The sequence below is a fragment of the Eschrichtius robustus genome, chromosome 14 (genome assembly GCF_028021215.1).
Source record: "Eschrichtius robustus isolate mEscRob2 chromosome 14, mEscRob2.pri, whole genome shotgun sequence".
Classification (NCBI taxonomy): domain Eukaryota; kingdom Metazoa; phylum Chordata; class Mammalia; order Artiodactyla; family Eschrichtiidae; genus Eschrichtius; species Eschrichtius robustus.
In genome coordinates, this window is record NC_090837.1 from 4554300 (window position 1) to 4571619 (window position 17320).

The 17320-nt window shown below is 44.5% G+C and overlaps 1 protein-coding gene across 1 annotated transcript in view; it reads left to right on the top strand.

Annotated features, from left to right (window-relative positions):
• Nucleotides 1–480: 480 nt before the first annotated feature.
• LOC137776461 (transmembrane protein 132B-like) overlaps nt 481–17320 on the top strand; it is a 234751-nt gene continuing 217911 nt past the window's right edge. Inside the window, exon 1 of the mRNA XM_068562980.1 lies at nt 481–577. Coding sequence (XP_068419081.1) covers nt 527–577 — 51 coding nt within the window. The 5' untranslated portion in view covers nt 481–526. The remainder of the gene's footprint in view (nt 578–17320) is intronic.

Here is a 17320-nt window from a genome sequence, read left to right on the forward strand (position 1 = left end):
AGTAGAAGTAGAAGCAGCCAGAATCCAGGCTGTGCCTCACGATTGGAGTAACGGTGGCACTAGATGAAGGTGTAGGGCCACGTCCCGTGTGTGGTGCTTGGATCGTGGCGTCCGCAGGCGTGGGGTTGGGGAGGACCGAGCTGTGGCAGTGCCCAGAGATGCAGTGCTCTCTGAGCTGCTCATTCAGGGAAGGGCAGGGCCCTGAAGACGGATGGTCTGTCCACGCGGAGGTGTGGGCCGTCTGTGGGCAGCCTGTGAATCAGGCTCTATCGACACCGCCTGTGACCTGTTGAACTTGGCGATCCTCCTTTGGGTTGACAGAGAGGAATGTGGCAATTTATCTCGTTCTTGACATTCTGCTGAGTCTCAGGTTTTAAACTGCGCTTTACCGTGTGTTTGTTTTGCAGAACAAATGGCTCCTTCTGTGAGATCTTGCAAGTGGACTTTGGAATTGACAACAGCAGTGGCCTGGCTGGCGCCCAGCAGATCACCTGGCAGGTGGAGTACCCGGTGGAGGACGTACAGAATGCATCTCTGGCAACAGCCCAAAGATGCACTAAGCTGTGAGCTGGTGCAGGTAACGGCCTTGGGAGGTGACAGAAGAGCAGGCGCTGAGGGGAAGGGCGTGTAGCTCTGAGCAGCCTGAAGAAGGTCAAGTGGGAGAGTTGGGGTCCTGCTCGAGGCAAGTGAGTCTCATCCAGCTGGCCGGCGAGGGTTCTGCTTGTAGACAGACCATTCACTGAGCACCAGCTGTGTACGAGGCACCACACTAGGTGCTGGAGAAACACCTGCTGAGCAAACACGCAAAGTGCTTGTGAACCAATAGGGAAGCAAACAGGTAAGCATGAATTACAGACTGTGATGTGATCTATGAGAGGGGATTACAAGTGAGCGAGAAAAGGAGGAAATAATTTAGCCAGGTGGTCAGGAGAGGCCTCTCTAAAAGCTGGCCTTTAAGGTGAAAAGAGAAAAAATTCAGCCAAGCACAAAAAATTCTGGGCCAAGGGGCCCTTACATATTGGGTTGGCCAAAAAGTTCGTTTGGGTTTTTCCTATAACTTTTCTGAACTTTTTGGCCAACCCAATATAAAGAACTCACAAAACTCAGCAGAAAAACAACAATGACAACAAATCCTATTAGAGAATGGGTGAAAGACGTAGATATTTTCCCAAGGAGGAGATATGGATGAGAAATAAACACATGAAAAGATGTTCAACATCATTTGCCATTAGGGAAAAGCAAATTAAAACCACAATGAAATACCCCTACACACCTATTAGAATGGGCTAAACTAGAGAACACTGATACCACCAAATGCTGGCGAGGGTGCAGAGAAACTGCTTCTCTCTTACATCACCGGAGGGAATGTAAAATGGTATAGCTACTCTGGAAGACAATTTGAGAGTTTCTCACAAAACTAAACATTCACTCACCAGACAACCCAGTAATCACCACACTCTTTGGCATTTAACACATAGAAATGAAAACCTATGTTCACATGAAAACCTGAACATAAATGTTTATATGTAGATTTATTTGTACTGGAAAAATACAGGGAAATAACCCAAGTGTCCTTTAGTGGTTGAATGGAACATAGGCTGATACATCCATACAGTGGAATACCAATTTGTGAGGCAAAGGCATAACTAGGGACACAGAAATGCTTCGATGGACATGCAGGAATCCTGCTTAGTGAAAAACAAATACCAGTCTAAAAGGGTTACACACCCTAAGTTTCCTTTTATGTACCATTTTTTTAAGGGGGATTTAATATTATATTATATTGTATTTCATTTTAAATTATTTTTGTTTTATTTTATATTATTTTATTGACCATGCCACGCAGCATGTGGGATCATAGTTCCCCAACCAGGGATCAAACCCTTGGCCCCTGTGTTGGAAGCATGGAGTCTTACCCTCTGGACCACCAGGGAAGTCTCTATGTACCATTCTTGAAATGAAAAAACAACAGACATGGAGGAGGGATGAGTCGTAGCCAGGGGAAATGGGCAGAAGGTCGGGTGGTTGGTGGGCGTGGCTACAAATGGGCAACGTCACAGAGATCCTTTGTAATGATGACAGAGTTCTGCATCTAATTTACTGTTGGGTCCACAGATCTGTATACGGGATTGAATTGCATAGAAATGCACACGTATACACACAAATGAATGCAGGTTAAAAAATGTTGGAAGTTGAGTAAGGTCTGTAGTCAAGTTAACAGTGATGTTACCAATGTCAATTACCAAAAGGAAAGGGGTGAAAGAATAAATTAGGAGGGTGGGCTTAACATATACCATATACCACTGCACAGCAGAGGGAACTATACTCAATATTTTGTAATAACCTATAAATGAAAAAATTCTGAAAAAGAGTGGGTATATATCTATATCTATTTCTATATCTATCCATCTATCTATAAACTGAATTACTGTGCTGTACACCTGAAACTAACACAACATTGTAAATCAACTATACTCCAAAACAAACAAACAAACAAACAGTAATGTTACTGAAGTCAGTTTTCTGGCTTTATGTATAGTACTTGGGCTACGTAAGATGTCACCGTTGGCAGTGTACACAAGATTCTTTTTCCCATCTTTCAACTTTCCATGCGTCTATAGTTACTTCAACATAAGAAGATTAATTGTAAAAAGTAAAACAAGTGTACGGAAGTCACTTCACTCTAGCTACAGTAGGCAGAATCTTCCAGAAGGCTACCGCTCAGCAGTTTATGGAATTTGGAGACAGCCAAAAGAGCTGATTAAAAATTAACCAAGTTAAGAAGCAACACTACCTACTTTGGTCTCACTTTGTTGAATAGCTCCATTAACTTGCAGCCATGTCACAGCCAGTTTTCACAGTGAACCCAGCAATGCACTGTAACACTCATCGCCACCCCAGCACTGGGTAATTCAAACTACATGGAAGCCCGTGCTCGCTCTAGAGAGCCTTCCTAAGTAAAACTCAGCCCTGAAATGCGACAGAAATGCAGTGTGCACAACACACATAAAACTGGCCTCCCCAGAGAAGCAAGAAACCCAGACAGCACTGAAGGAGGAGAAATCATGCCTGAAGGGCAGAGGCAGCCTGTGGCTAGGGCAGTGTGGTTGTAAGTGATTCACTGTCAGGTCCTTTTTTAAAATTCTATTCTATTTTTTTTTTTTTTTTGCCCCACTGGGCAGCATTCGGGATCTTAGTTCCCCAACCACCAGGGATCAAACCTGTGCCCCCTGCATTGGGAGCTCGGGGAGTCTTAAGCACTGGACCGCCAGGGAAGTCCCCACTATCATGTGGTTTTTAATCTACAAACTTATGTTAGGCATTCAGGCTGCTGGACCAGCAACTTGAGCCATCCCATTCGACATACTGAAAATTGTCTTCTAGCAGTAGGTTTGTTTCTTCCCTCCCTGAGCCCAAGTCATCCAGTGAATACTCTGTGCAAATACCAGCATTAACCATCATTCTTGGATGATCTTGAAACCCTGCACTTTGTAAATGCTGCCGTAGAACCTCTGCACTTGGAAGTGTCCAGGGCGATTCAGCTACCCACAGCTAATAACCCAGCACGTGGACACCAGTGAACACATTCAGCAAACCTGTTACTACAGTGTTCACTTAACAGGGGGTGGGGAGAGGGTGAGGTTATGCCATATACTAGCCCACAATCAAAAACTGAGGAATACAAGGGGCTGCAGAGCAGAATGCAGGCGAAAGTCAGCTAAATCAAAAAGAAAAAGGAAAAACCCATTGAGATGTTGAATTCAGGTGACCTGTGTCCACTCTGGAAAACCTTTGCGGATGGAGAGTTTGTGAAGGTGGTGGGAAAAAAACAGACCCAGCTAAACAAGTTCAGGAAAGAAAGTGTTGGCTGTCAGCCGGAGGAACAAAGTGACAGAATTCTGGGTGTTTCTCTTGCAGGAATGTGACACGACAAATTTCTAAGGCTCCGTCAATACCATTAATATTTATGACGTATCTCACAAAAAAAGTCCGTCAGGCGGCACATACATCAAAGACTCCTACTCGGGAATTGTTCCGTTTTGTTGGGTGATGAGCCCTGAATGACAAAATTGAGAACGATTATGTGAAGGGTTTTATGTTTCTGTTTGACTCGCCCTCAAAGGTGGTAAAATCATCAGGAGGCTGTATTCTGAGAAAATAATTTTCCTTTTGAAAAAAAAAACAATCACCTTTACTGTTGAGGGAGAAACTGTTATTTATCACAAGGTGGAGTCATAAATATGCAAATGTTTATGAGCGCTGAGAGACATCGACTCTCTCCCGAATCCACCTCGTTCTCCTTTAATTTAGGGATTCTGCTTAGAAATGCCAAACCTGGGCCCTGCCTACAAAGTTTCTCTGCCCGTCTGTGCTCATCGGTAGAGGAACAGTCCCTCCTTCTCCGCAGCTGGGAAAATGAGGCTGCCCGTGTGGCCACGTGAGGACATTTACCGACGCCATGGGATCTAAGACAGCTCTTTATCCTTCTGGAGCCCTGCTTTCCTTCTCTGTTAAGGGGGTAATAGGACAACCTCAACAGGTTACTTTGAGGATGAAATAAGGCAACGTTATATGTACAGTTCTTGTTACAATGTAACAATATCATAGATGTCATCAACTTTGTTTTTTATTAGTATGCCAGCACGATTAAACGGGAGACACTTACGAATAGTGGTGAAATTAAAAATATAACGGGGTGGCGTGGTCACGTGACCCATGGGACTAGATGCAGCTTGTAATTGTCGAAGCCCCTCCCCTCCCCCCAGGGCACACCAGCTGTACATCGGCGTCGCCTGAGAGAAACGACAAATAAATGTTGCAATGCTTTTTTTTTTTTTTTTTTTTGCATAGCTTATCGCAGAGTCCAGCACATCTTTTTCTAAATAACTTTAATTTTGCAAACCGCCAAGATGGCGTTTTTGATTGGCTTGAACTCTTTTCCCGAGGAGAGGGGACCACAGGCGGCAGTCCCCGGGGTGCCCACTAGATGGCGCTCACAGACCGACCGGCTCGTGGCCGCGCTGGGCCTGCGCTCCCCTCCCCCAGAAGGCTCCCGAACACACCTGCCCCCCAACCCCCCCCCCCCCCCCCCCGGCCCAGTCTTCTCCCCAGTCAGCTGACTGCTTCATCCAGCCCTGTGCTCACTTGGGAGTCCCAGTCGCCTCAAGTGTGAGAAATGAAGGCCCCTCCCGCAGCCCCACCCAGCGCTCAGCACAGCACCTGAGACACACCTGGCCCGCACCTGGCCCGCGGCCCCCGGCCCCTTGGACAGGTGCTGCCTCTCCGCCGGCATCACTGCCCGCCCTGCGGCTGGATGGAGCCTGCGAGTGGCGGCTTTTCTCGAAAGGCTTTATCATTTTAATTTGAAATAATACATATTCATTATAAAAATGTTAAACATAATAAAAAAAAACCCAAATCCCAACACCCCCCATATGACATTAGTTATATCGGAGAATCATCATTCCGGGCGGTCTACATCCATGAAGCCACAGCGAGAGGAGTGGCTGGCTGGATAGGTAGACGGTGGTTGGACACCATATCTTATAGCAACGAAATCCTACTCTAAAGCTGTATTTTATTCGTGAAGGTGTTAAATTCCTTTTTATTTATAGATCAAAGAGGACAAAGAGTCCAAAGTAGAGTTGTCGTATTTCATAAAAGAAATGAGCAAAAAAAGAAAAATTAGCTGACAAGAGATTTTGATTTTTAAAATACCTTGGTAAATTTAAGAAAGAAAAGTTTGTAGAAAAAAACAAAACAAGGTTTGGAGCGATTATTATTATTACTGTTACTATAGCTGCTATTGTCACCTCCACGTCCATCACCACACCAGCTCTACTTCTTCCATGACACAATTTTAGCCGGTGAGGTCGACTCCTTGATTTGAAAGTAGAAGAAATGGCACAGCTGAGATTTCTTGCCGTTTCCCCCATCCGGATATTTATTGGTTTTGCAAGTTTTACATTGTTAAAGCCTGGAACGCTGATACCCTCCGTGGAGCCTAGCTGTGACATGCCTTCACTGTTAACTCGCTGACTATGGGAAGCCGGTCTTGCTGCATCTGCTGCATCGGTCACCCCCCAGCCATCTGCTGCTTTCCATCCTCAGAGACGGTGCGTGTCTTTTATCTGCCGATGGCCCTTTTTTGTTGTTGTTGGGGGATTACATTTTAATTCCTTTATTCCCATTATAATGTGATCTAGAGGATAAATGAGGTTAGTCCAGCGGTTCATCCACCATAATCCCAACCTTCTTTAGAAACCGTAGCGCGCGGTTCCGATTTAAGGGGTAGGTTGTTGGTCATTCCTTCACACACCTGCCTGTGTGCCAGGCACGGGGGTGGGAACCAGGACGGATGAAGGAGACAGTTCTTGGCATCAGTGATGTCAACAAGGACTTTCCGCCCAGGAACAGAATTGTGTGTGTGTGTGTGTGAGTGTGTGTGTGTGAAATTGCTTTAAAGAAGGATGAAATATTCTATCCCACGATTAAAGACCAAGTTAAAACACTGACATCCTTGGCTGGAGTAATTGTGCCTTTATTGATTTAGAGTCAGCTGGAGAAGCTGCTGGTTCTTTTCTGAGAAAAAGAGCAGGGCACTGAGAAAGGACCAAGGGAAGGGGCGCCGTAGGCCTCGGGCCCACCCGCTCCCTCTTCCATTTTCCCAGAACCGCCGTTGACCCTGGGAGACGCCCACCCTCGGCCGGTGAAGGTGACGAGGTCCTGCCGTCTCTGCAGGAGGGCAGCTCGCAGGGGAGGAATAAATCAGCAGGCGGAGCCGTCCTGCTGGAGGGACCGGGCGGACGGGAGGGCTGCGCTCCACCCGGGAGGTGCGTCCACCTCCGAGCTCCCTGTGGTCCCCAGGGCCGCCCAGAGTCCCCATCGGAGAGGCAGCTGCACCAGGCCAGGCTCCCACGCAGGGAGCTGGGGGCGTCGGCGCAGGACGAGCTGCCCTGCTCTGTCCCCCCCTGCTGTTCCTCTGACCCCCGAAGAGGGAAGTCACGGGTCCTCGAGGCGGGGCTGACCCTGCCACGTCCTGGGGGGCGGGGGGGGGGGTGATGCGCTGCCGCTCGGGGGGGCCACACGTCAGAGCCGAAGCGAAGCTGCTGGTGATGAGGAGGCGTCGTCCCCAGGGAGGAGGCCATCAGTCGGCACCTCCCAGGTGAAAAGGGGAAAGGGACAGGGAAACAGCAGGGGGCGCAGCACGTGGCCGGGTCCCCCCGCCCGGCGGCTCCACAGGCTTCTTGTCTGTGGGATCCTAAGCCTCCCGAGGACAGGCACACAGTCACGCGTTTATAAAACGCCACGGTGCCTGCAGACACCACAGGTCACCGGGCTTGACATCAGCTTCTCCAGCACCCGGTTCCCACGTGGTTGGCTGGGCGGTGGGCATGAGAGCGCAGAGCGCGGATGGGGACAGAAGAACAGGGCTCAGTCCCGCCGAAAGGGGGCGCCACCACTCAGCTCCACTCTTCACGTGAGAGTCGGAGCTCAGGTTGGCCCGACCTTCCTGATGTCCATGACCAGCCAGAAACTTGAAGATGAAAAACGTTTCCGATTTTTAATTGTTATCTAAAGGTTTTAAAAGGAAGTAAAGTCCAGTGTGGCCGACTGGCAGCATTTCCAGGCAGGCGGCTGACAGTGGATGGTGCCCTCACTGAGGGCAGGGACTGTCCAGTTTTTCATTCTGTATCCTTCCTTTTCCTTCATTGGGAGAGGAGGGAGGGAGCTAGAGAGGGATTGACTGATTTCATCCGTGGCTGTTTCCATGAGATACAGGCAGAGAGAGGAACAGAGGTGGCAGGTCTGGTCCAGCTGCTGTCTTGGCCAGTTTGAGCAGAGGAGGTGAAAGACAGGATCTCTCAGAGAGACAGTAGATGGCAAAGCACTAAATTACAGCGATTAAGAGCATCGGGACCTGGGGTCAGACCAAAACACAGGTTCAAATCTTGCCTTGACACTTCCTGGCTGTCTGACCTGGGGCAAGACCCTGGACATCCCTGAGCCTCAATGTCCCCATCTGCCAAATGGAGATGATAAATCAATAAGGCACAATTACTCCAGCCAAGGATGTCCCCAGAGGGTGCTGGGAGGGTCCAAGGCAGTTTGGCTCCAGAACCCACACTCCACCCCTGCCCCCCCCCCCCAATTTTCTGGTTCTCTGCCCGGCCAACCCCACCCCATCCCAACCGGGCCTGCTTCACTCACTTGCACACTCAGCTTTTGTTGACAGTGGAATTTATATCCGTGTCTCAATCAGATGTATTTCAATAGCTGAAGGTTGACAGATGGTATTTGATTTGGATGGCATCATTAGAGACCATCTAATAAGCTCAACCTCCCACAGAAACTGAGGCATGGGGGGTGACTTTTCCTGGTCATTTATTTGTTCTGCTCCAGATTCAGAGAGTATTTGTTTATGATACTCAGCTAGGCAGAAGTTGAATTGACCCCAAAATTCCTGTCTCCCAAGTCCCAGATCTTTCCTGTGATGAGGAATAACCACACAGAGTCATGTGTGAAGAGGACCATGGCTCTGTGGGGTGGTTGTCACTCCTTTTAGTGGTGCAGCTTCTGGATCTCACTGTCCCAGGCAAGGCACACAGACCTTCATCACATCAGACCAGTCAATGCCTCCCAGGTCATTCACTGTTAGACAGTCATTTGGACAGAGGCGATTTGTGTTTCCGCCAAAGTGCATTCTCTTTCCATTGCCAGTTGATTATGTGTTTTATTCCCGGTCCGTGAGTGATTACTCCGTGATGCTGGTGTGAGTTCCAGCTCAAAGGGCTTCATTTGTAACTCAGAGAACAAGCCTCTAATAGAGTGAAATTCCTGTTAATCAACTCTTTCAGTAGCGCTGAGTTTTGGAAATCTAATTTGTAAAGGGTTTACTAAGCTTTTGGTCATTCCAGTGTTCACAACGTTCTTCAAGCCCCATTCTTTGTGTTGACAGACAGAATTTTCCCACCAGATTTCCCTGTCTCAGCAAATGGTGCCTCCCATGTGCTTGGAATAAAATTGAGTCACAGATGTAGAAAACAAACTTATGGTTACCAAGGGGGGCAGGGGGGATAAATTGGGAGATTGGAATTGACATATACACACGACTGTATATAAAAGATAACTAATAGGAACCTACTGTATAGCACAGGGAACTCTATTTTTTGCTCTGTAATGACCTATATGGGAATGGAGTCTAGAAGAGATTGGATATATGTATATGTGTAACTGATTCACTTTGCTGTACAGCAGAAACTAACACAGCATTGTAAATCAACTATACTCCAATTTAAAAAAAAATAAAAAAAGAAAGGACTCAAAAATCAAGGAGACATCCGTGATGGTTCTCCATTATTAACCATCATGTGGAACCTCAAAGATCTATCCAGAATCCAACCATTTCACTCCATCTCACCTGGCAACACCTGAGCCCAACGGCATCATCTCTTGCCAGGGTGACCACAGTGAACCCCTGGCTAGTCTCCTTGCCAGTTCTATGGCACCCATCCTTTTTATTTCCTTCATAGCACTTAGCACTCCAAAATCATCTCGTGACGTTGTTGGCGAACTTATCTGTCTCCTCATGGGAATGTTTAGTCCCTAAGGGAAGGTCACGTTTGTCTTTATATACTTCTGTCTCCTCACTACCTAGAAGACAACTTGACATCTGGTCGGTGTTCAATAAATATTTGTTGAAAAAGAAGCATCAGAGAGAGGGACAGAAATAACTATTTGAGCCACTTTGGCTTCCTAAATTGATATGGTCTTCTGAGGAGTGTCCCCCTCCATCTGTCTCCTTTTCTCCATCTTCCCACTCCTTTTCTTCCCTTCTTTCTTTTGCTTTCCCCCCTTTCCCTCCTCTTTGTGTTCTCTGCTCTCCCATCTTTTTTTTTTTTTTTTTTTTTTTTAATGACGGTGCATTTTGGGTTGTTCCGTGGGTGGTAAAAGGAGCAAAAAGAATGTTCTCCTACTGGGCTTCCCTGGTGGCGCAGTGGTTGAGAATCTGCCTGCCAATGCAGGGGACACGGGTTCGAGCCCTGGTCTGGGCAGATCCCACATGCCTCAGAGCAACTAGGCCCGTGAGCCACAATTACTGAGCCTGCGCGTCTGGAGCCTGTGCTCCGCAACAAGAGAGGCCGCGATAATGAGAGGCCCGCACACCGCGATGAAGAGTGGCCCCCACTTGCCCCAACTGGAGAAAGCCCTCGCACAGAAACGAAGACCCAACACAGCCATAAATAAATTAATTAATTAATAATAAAAAAAAAAAAAAGAATGTTCTCCTACAAAGACACACACGGGACTCGGACGCAGAGAGTGCATGAAGGGGCATCATTATATCGTCATCTCAGTAAACACACGATCATAAACAGACTTGATGCCCTGCAGATGGCTGTTGCATTAATAAATGGAAACAGGACAACTAGACAAAGGGGATGTGGGGCAGGCATTCAAGGCCAGTGAGGATAAAGGGGAAGGTAGGGAGAGAGACGGGGAAAGACTATGTTGTCGGGCCTCGTAGGTCCTATGATGGGCTCTTGACTTTTTTACTTTTTTTATCAGTATTTTTAAAAATTGAAGTATAGTTGATTTACAATGTTTTGTTAGTTTCTGCTGTACAACAAAGTGATTCAGATATATATACAGATGTATATACATCTATATATACATACATTCTTTTTTTGGTTTTTGGTTTTTTGTATTTTTTTGGCTGCACAGCACCACATGTAGGATCTTAGTTCCCCGAACGGGGATTGAATCCGTGTCTCCTGCAGTGGAAGCACAGAGTCTTAACCGCTGGACCACCAGGGAAGTCCCTACATTCTTTTTAAAATATTCTTTTCCATGATGGTTTATCACAGGATATTGAATATAGTTCCCTGTGCTCTACAGTAGGACCTTGTTGTTTATCCATTCTCTATAGAATAGCTTACATCTGCTAGGCTCAACCTCCCACTCCATCCCTCCTCCAACCCCCTCCTTCTTGGCAACCACCAGTCTGTTCTCTATGTCCATGATTCTGTTTCTGTTTCATAGATACATTCATTTATGTCATATTATAGATTCTACATATAAGGGGTATCATATGGTATTTGTCTTTCTCTTGACTTTTTATAAAGACCTTATCTTTGTGTGAGATGGGGTTTGAGGAGAGACAGGTCTGACAGGTATTTTAATGGTCTTACTCTGACTGCCGTGTTGAGCAAAGACTGAAGGGGAATAAGGGCAAAAGCCAGATTCCCTAGGAGTGTGCTGCAGTAAATGGTAGCGTCAGCCAAGAATGTAGTTCTGGAGGTGGAGTTGGTGAGGATGGTCATATTCTGGATGTGCAAAGGGAGATCTGAGAAGATTCACTGAAGAATTTCATGTGGAGTGTGAAAGAATGATGGCAGCAAGATTTATAACTCAGAAAACAGAAAGGGTAGTCCATCGGTGGATGAATGGATAAAGAAGTTGTGGTATATATATACAATGGAATATTACTCAGCCATAAAAAAGAATGAAATAATGCCATTTGCAGCAACATGGATGAACTTAGAGATGATCACACTAAGTGAAGGAAGCCAGACAAAGAAAGATAAATATCATAAGATATCACTTATATGTGGAATCTAAAAAAAAAAAAAGAAAGAAAGAAGAAAAAAGATACAAATGAACTTATTTCCAAAACAGAAAGAGACTCACAGACATAGAAAACAAACTTATGGTTACCAAAGGGGGGGGGGGGCGGATAAATTAGGAGTTGGGATTAACATATACATACTACCATATATAAAATCGATAACAAATAAGGACCTACTATATAGCACAGGGAACTCTACTCAGTATTTTATAACAACCTATAAGGCAAGAGAATCTGAAAAAAAAAATATATATATATATACACACACACACATATATATATATATATATATATATATATATATATATAACTGAATCGCTGTGCTGTACACCTGAAATTAACATGATATAGTAAATCAACTGTACTTCAGTTAAAAAAAACCCAAAAAACCAAAAAAACCCCAGAAAAGGTAGAGTTACAGCTATTTGAGACTGAAAAGCTTTAAGGAGTAGCTTTGGTGAGCACAGAAGGATGACCATTGAGAACAGAGGTCAGAAAATTTTGACATTGGGCCAAATCTGGCCTGTTGCCTGGTTTTGTAAATAAAGTTTTATTGGAACACATCTATGCCTATTCAAGTATTATCAATGGCTCCTTTTGAGATACAACACCAGAATGGAATAGTTGCCACAGTTGTGTGGCCTTAACTATTTACCATACATCCCAATAAGACCTGTGGTCTATAGCACTGAATTATAATTATTTACGAACTAAGTGTTATTTTTTTTGTTTTTTTTTTTTGTTTTTTTTTTTTAAATTAAAACACCTGATCCTTGGGTCATTTGCATTCTTAATTTATTTATTTATTTTTGGCTGTGTTGGGTCTTCGTTTCTGTGCAAGGGCTTTCTCTAGTTGCGGCAAGCGGGGGCCACCCTTCATTGCGGTGCGCGGACCTCTCACTGTCGCGGCCTCTCTTGTTGCGGCGCACGGGCTCCAGACGCGCAGGCTCCGTAGTTGTGGCTCACGGGCCCAGCTGCTCCGCGGCATGTGGGATCTTCCCAGACCAGGGCTCGAACCCGTGTCCCCTGCATTGGCAGGCGGATTCTCAACCACTGCGCCACCAGGGAAGCCCGAACTAAGTGTTTTAAAATAAAAATTAATGTCTTTATAAAATTTTAAAAGTACGCTACATGAGAAAACTTAGAATAAATTTGGGAGTGGCATTTTGAAAACAAGACATTTTCTAGGCAAAATTCACATTCAAATCTTAAGTGTCGATATGTGACTTTTTAAATAGGTGACCAGAGTCTGGTTTTAACTGTAGGATCTACATTTTGAGATGAGAGAATGGCTTCAACAGAAGGACAAATGGATCCTTTTTGTCTTATTCACCCCCCCAAGTTTCCTCTGTGAGAAAAAGAAGGAAACTTTCAATTCTCCCTTCATTTCCTTGTAGTAACATTTCCTGACACTTTGTATTCTACATCAATATCCAAGCTCATTGAAAACTCTGTCTAATAAAATAACCCGTATAATTTTCTTCTCAGGTGAAATGAGAAAAAAAATAATGAGCGCAATATTATTATAGATACTGGCACAATTATATTTGTAGCAGCTCTGACCTCCTGGTGAAAATGCAGATTAAAATAATAGCTCAGCTTGTGTTTGTCTCCTGAACAAATGCAGTTTACTGGGTCCCTGAAGGTTCACTGTTCACCCAGGGGTGATTGGATTTTTTTCTCAGCAGAGATGGAGAGAAGGGACCTCTGGTCTGAGATTTTGGCAAGGGTGCAGGTGAAGGAGCTGTTAGCCTGGATCCACTTTTTAATCACTTCCCAGTGGCAGCATGATTTGGAGCTATAGTCTAGACAAAACAGAGTTCTCGTAGGATGAAATCTCCTTAGATGTTAATGAATATTATGATTCAGGTAAGGAATTAAGAAAACCGGTGATCCATTATTTTTCAATTTGAGTTTGCTTGTACGAATGGAAAAAGATAATAATTTGTTCAACATAGTGAATTGATAGACAATAAAAAAAAAAGATGGAACTTTTCTCTAAATTGAGGGGAGGTTCAAAGAGGTTTCTTTGTCTAGCAAGATAAAGGTCTGTCCTGAGAAATAAGCCCACTTAGATGCTTAAGGATTCAGGCAAAGAAATTATAAAGTTGGATGTAATATCATACAGCTGTGGAGACAAAAATAAATTTATATCTAGCAGTTTCTTCCGTATGCATTTGATTCTCGAAATGCTATTCATAAATGCTGGAGCAGCACATGAGAATTATTTTAGATTATAATAATTTAACAAAGCACTCACTTTATACGTTAATCTCAATAGACTTATGCCCATTAAGGAAAAAGGTGGTAAATAATTTATCAGATGGAAAAAACTACACATGTTAAAATACATCCTGTTACTTATATTTTTTAATCATGGAAGGTTGGATTTGATCTTAACATCACAATGTTCCTCTGGGCAAGTTAATATGGGAGACATGGAGTTCGGGGTGAATTTTTTTTTTTTTTTTTTAGAAATTCACGTTCTTATTGATTGATTGATTGATTGATTGCTGTGTTGGGTCTTCGTTTCTGTGCGAGGGCTTTCTCTAGTTGCGGCAAGCGGGGGCCACCCTTCATTGCGGTGCGCGGGCCTCTCACTATCGCGGCCTCTCTTGTTGCGGAGCACAGGCTCCAGACGCGCAGGCTCAGTAGTTGTGGCTCATGGGCCTAGTTGCTTCACGGCATGTGGGATCCTCCCAGACCAGGGCTCGAACCCGTGTCCCCTGCATTGGCAGGCAGATTCTCAACCACTGCACCACCAGGGAAGCCCAGCAGTTTGATTTTCATGTACCTTATATGATTGTTTTAAATGTTTAGACTACTTTGGGACTTTTGAACTTCCTGGAACTGTAGGGTTTCAGTTTTTGTTAAATTTGGATAATTTTTGACAATTATTTCTTGGAAATTGCTTGATTTGGACATACACACACACACACACATATATTTTATCTTTTCCTTCTTAGGCTCCAATTATATGTATGTTAGACAGTGTGATGTTGACTCCCAGGCCTCTGACTTTTTAATTGATTTGTTTCAGTCTCTTTTCTCTTTCTTCTTCATTTTGAATAGTTTTCAATATATTGTTATGTCTTCAACTTATTTTCTCTTGAAATGTGTGATCTGCTGCTAATCCCATCTTTGCGTTTTTGTTTTTTTTTAAATTTTTATTTGTTTATTTATTTATGGCTGTGTTGGGTCTTCGTTTCTGTGCGAGGGCTTTCTCTAGTTGCGGCAAGCGGGGGCCACTCTTCATCGCGGTGCGCGGGCCTCTCACTATCGCGGCCTCTCTTGTTGCAGAGCACAGGCTCCAGATGCGCAGGCTCAGTAGTGGTGGCTCACGGGCCTAGTTGCTCCGCGGCATGTGGGATCTTCCCAGGCCAGGGCTCGAACCCGTGTCCCCTGCATTGGCAGGCAGATTCTCAACCACTGCGCCACCAGGGAAGCCCCATCTTTGCGTTTTTTAACTCAAGCACAGTATTTTTCATCTCCTGAATTTCCATTTGGGTCTTTTATTATACCTTTTCTTTGGCTGCCCTCCGGTAGCTGTCTCACCAGCTCTAGGACTTTCTGTTTACTTCTCATCATGCTTATCCTCATGCCTTTCCTCAGTTTGTCACACAGTCATTCTCTCTGCCTGTCTCTGACTCTTTCTGACTTCATTTAAGCGTACATGTTCTCTTGCTTGTTCTCTCTCTCTCTTCTCACTGTCTCTTTCCCTTTCTCTCCCAATCTCTTTGCCTCTCCCTGTATCTTTCTGTCCTTATCTTCCTCGCATTCCTGCTCTGCCCTCCCCTCATCTCTCCATCCATCCATGGATAAGCCCTGACTGAAAGATTGGGAATCAGCCCAAGGCTCCAGCCAAGGTCCTCACTGCTCAGTGAAGTCACAAAGGCACTGGCCAGCTCACAGTAAAAAATGCACAGAAGGGTTTATTCATATTCAAATAAAATTCTGACCGAGGACTTGAGTTTCCATAGTCCTCTGCTTTTCCTCTGGAGTATTTCTCTCAGTGGGGCCATCTAGTCAGGTTTGGGTTTTAATTGACCAGCTGTCATTGGCTTGCTGGTTCTGTGGCAACCGGAAGCTTCATTCAATTTTAATTTAGCCCAAGATGTATAAGGAGCTGTATTTCAGACAACAAAGGAACCATTGCAATGAAGCAGGTCTTTGGTGAAGGGATAATAGTTAGGTTCAAGATAGGAATTAAAGAAAATACTTAACGTAATTATTATTTGCTGTCACAACTGAGTTGTGTAAAGGAACAGAGCCCACTGCATGAACAGAAGCAGAGGACACAAGAATGCAGAGAATACAGACCAAGATTCAACTCACAAATACTCTCTCTCTGACTTTGTTTGTCTTCACGACTGTCTTTAACTTCCTATGTCTCTATGCTTCATTGTTCTGTCTTTCTCTCTACCTCTCTGTCACTCTTTAGCTGTCTAACTTGTTTAAAAACACATATAACAATTATACCTCCATAAAGCTGTTTTTAAGAAAAATTTTTTAACTGCAAAAAAAGTGTGTTTTCAAACTAATAATAGAACTACCATATGACCCAGTAATCCCACTACTGGGCATATACCCTGAGAAAACCATCATTCAAAAAGAGTCATGTACCAAAATGTTCACTGCAGCTCTATTTACAATAGCCAGGACATGGAAGCAACCTAAGTGTCCATCGACAGATGAATGGAGAAAGAAGATGTGGCACATATATACAATGGAATATTACTCAGCCGTAAAAGGAAACGAAATTGAGTCATTTGTAGTGAGGTGGATGGACCTAGAGTCTGTCATACAGAGTGAAGTAAGTCAGAAAGAGAAAAACAAATACCGTATGCTAACACATATATATGGAATCTAAAAAAAAAAAAATGGTTCTGAAGAACCTAGGGGCAGGACAGGAATAAAGACGCAGACTTAGAGAATGGACTTGAGGACATGGGGAGAGGGAAGGGTAAGCTGGGACGAAGTGAGAGAGTGGCATGGATATATATACACTACCAAATGTAAAATAGATAGCTAGTGGGAAGCAGCCGCATAGCACAGGGAGATCAGCTCGGTGCTTTGTGACCACCTAGAGGGGTGGGATAGGGAGGGTGGGAGGGAGGGAGATGCAAGAGGGAAGAGATATGGGGATATATGTATATGTATAACCGATTCACTTTGTTATGGAGCAGAAACTAACACACTATTGTAAAGCAATTATACTCCAATAAAGATGTTAAAAAAAAAAAAAGTGTGTTTTCTCTACCTTCTCTCGGGCTCTCTCTCCCTGTCTGTCTTCTCCTGCCCTAATTAACCCGGGGTGTTCTGTCTCTCTCTGTCCAATCCCAATGCAACAGCATTGGGTCCATTCTAACTGCTTCCCTGGCCATCCTGTAACTCCTTCCTCCCTCAGTGAAAAAAAGCCGGGTTCTCATGAGTCACCATATGTGTGTTGGTTTGCCCAATCCTACAACACACTAAATGATTTTGGAATTGCCAACTCACATTTCTGTGCAAAAAACAAAACAAAACACACCTACTAAGTGGGTGTAAGACTTGTTCCCAGGTTTTGGTTTTGGTTTTTGTTTGGTTGTCTTTAAACTGAGATGACAGAGTCAAAAGTGATGTGTTCAGTTCTTACCCGTGATCCGTAAGTTTTAATCATTAAAAGAGCAGAGGTTGCTTCTTCCTCTCACT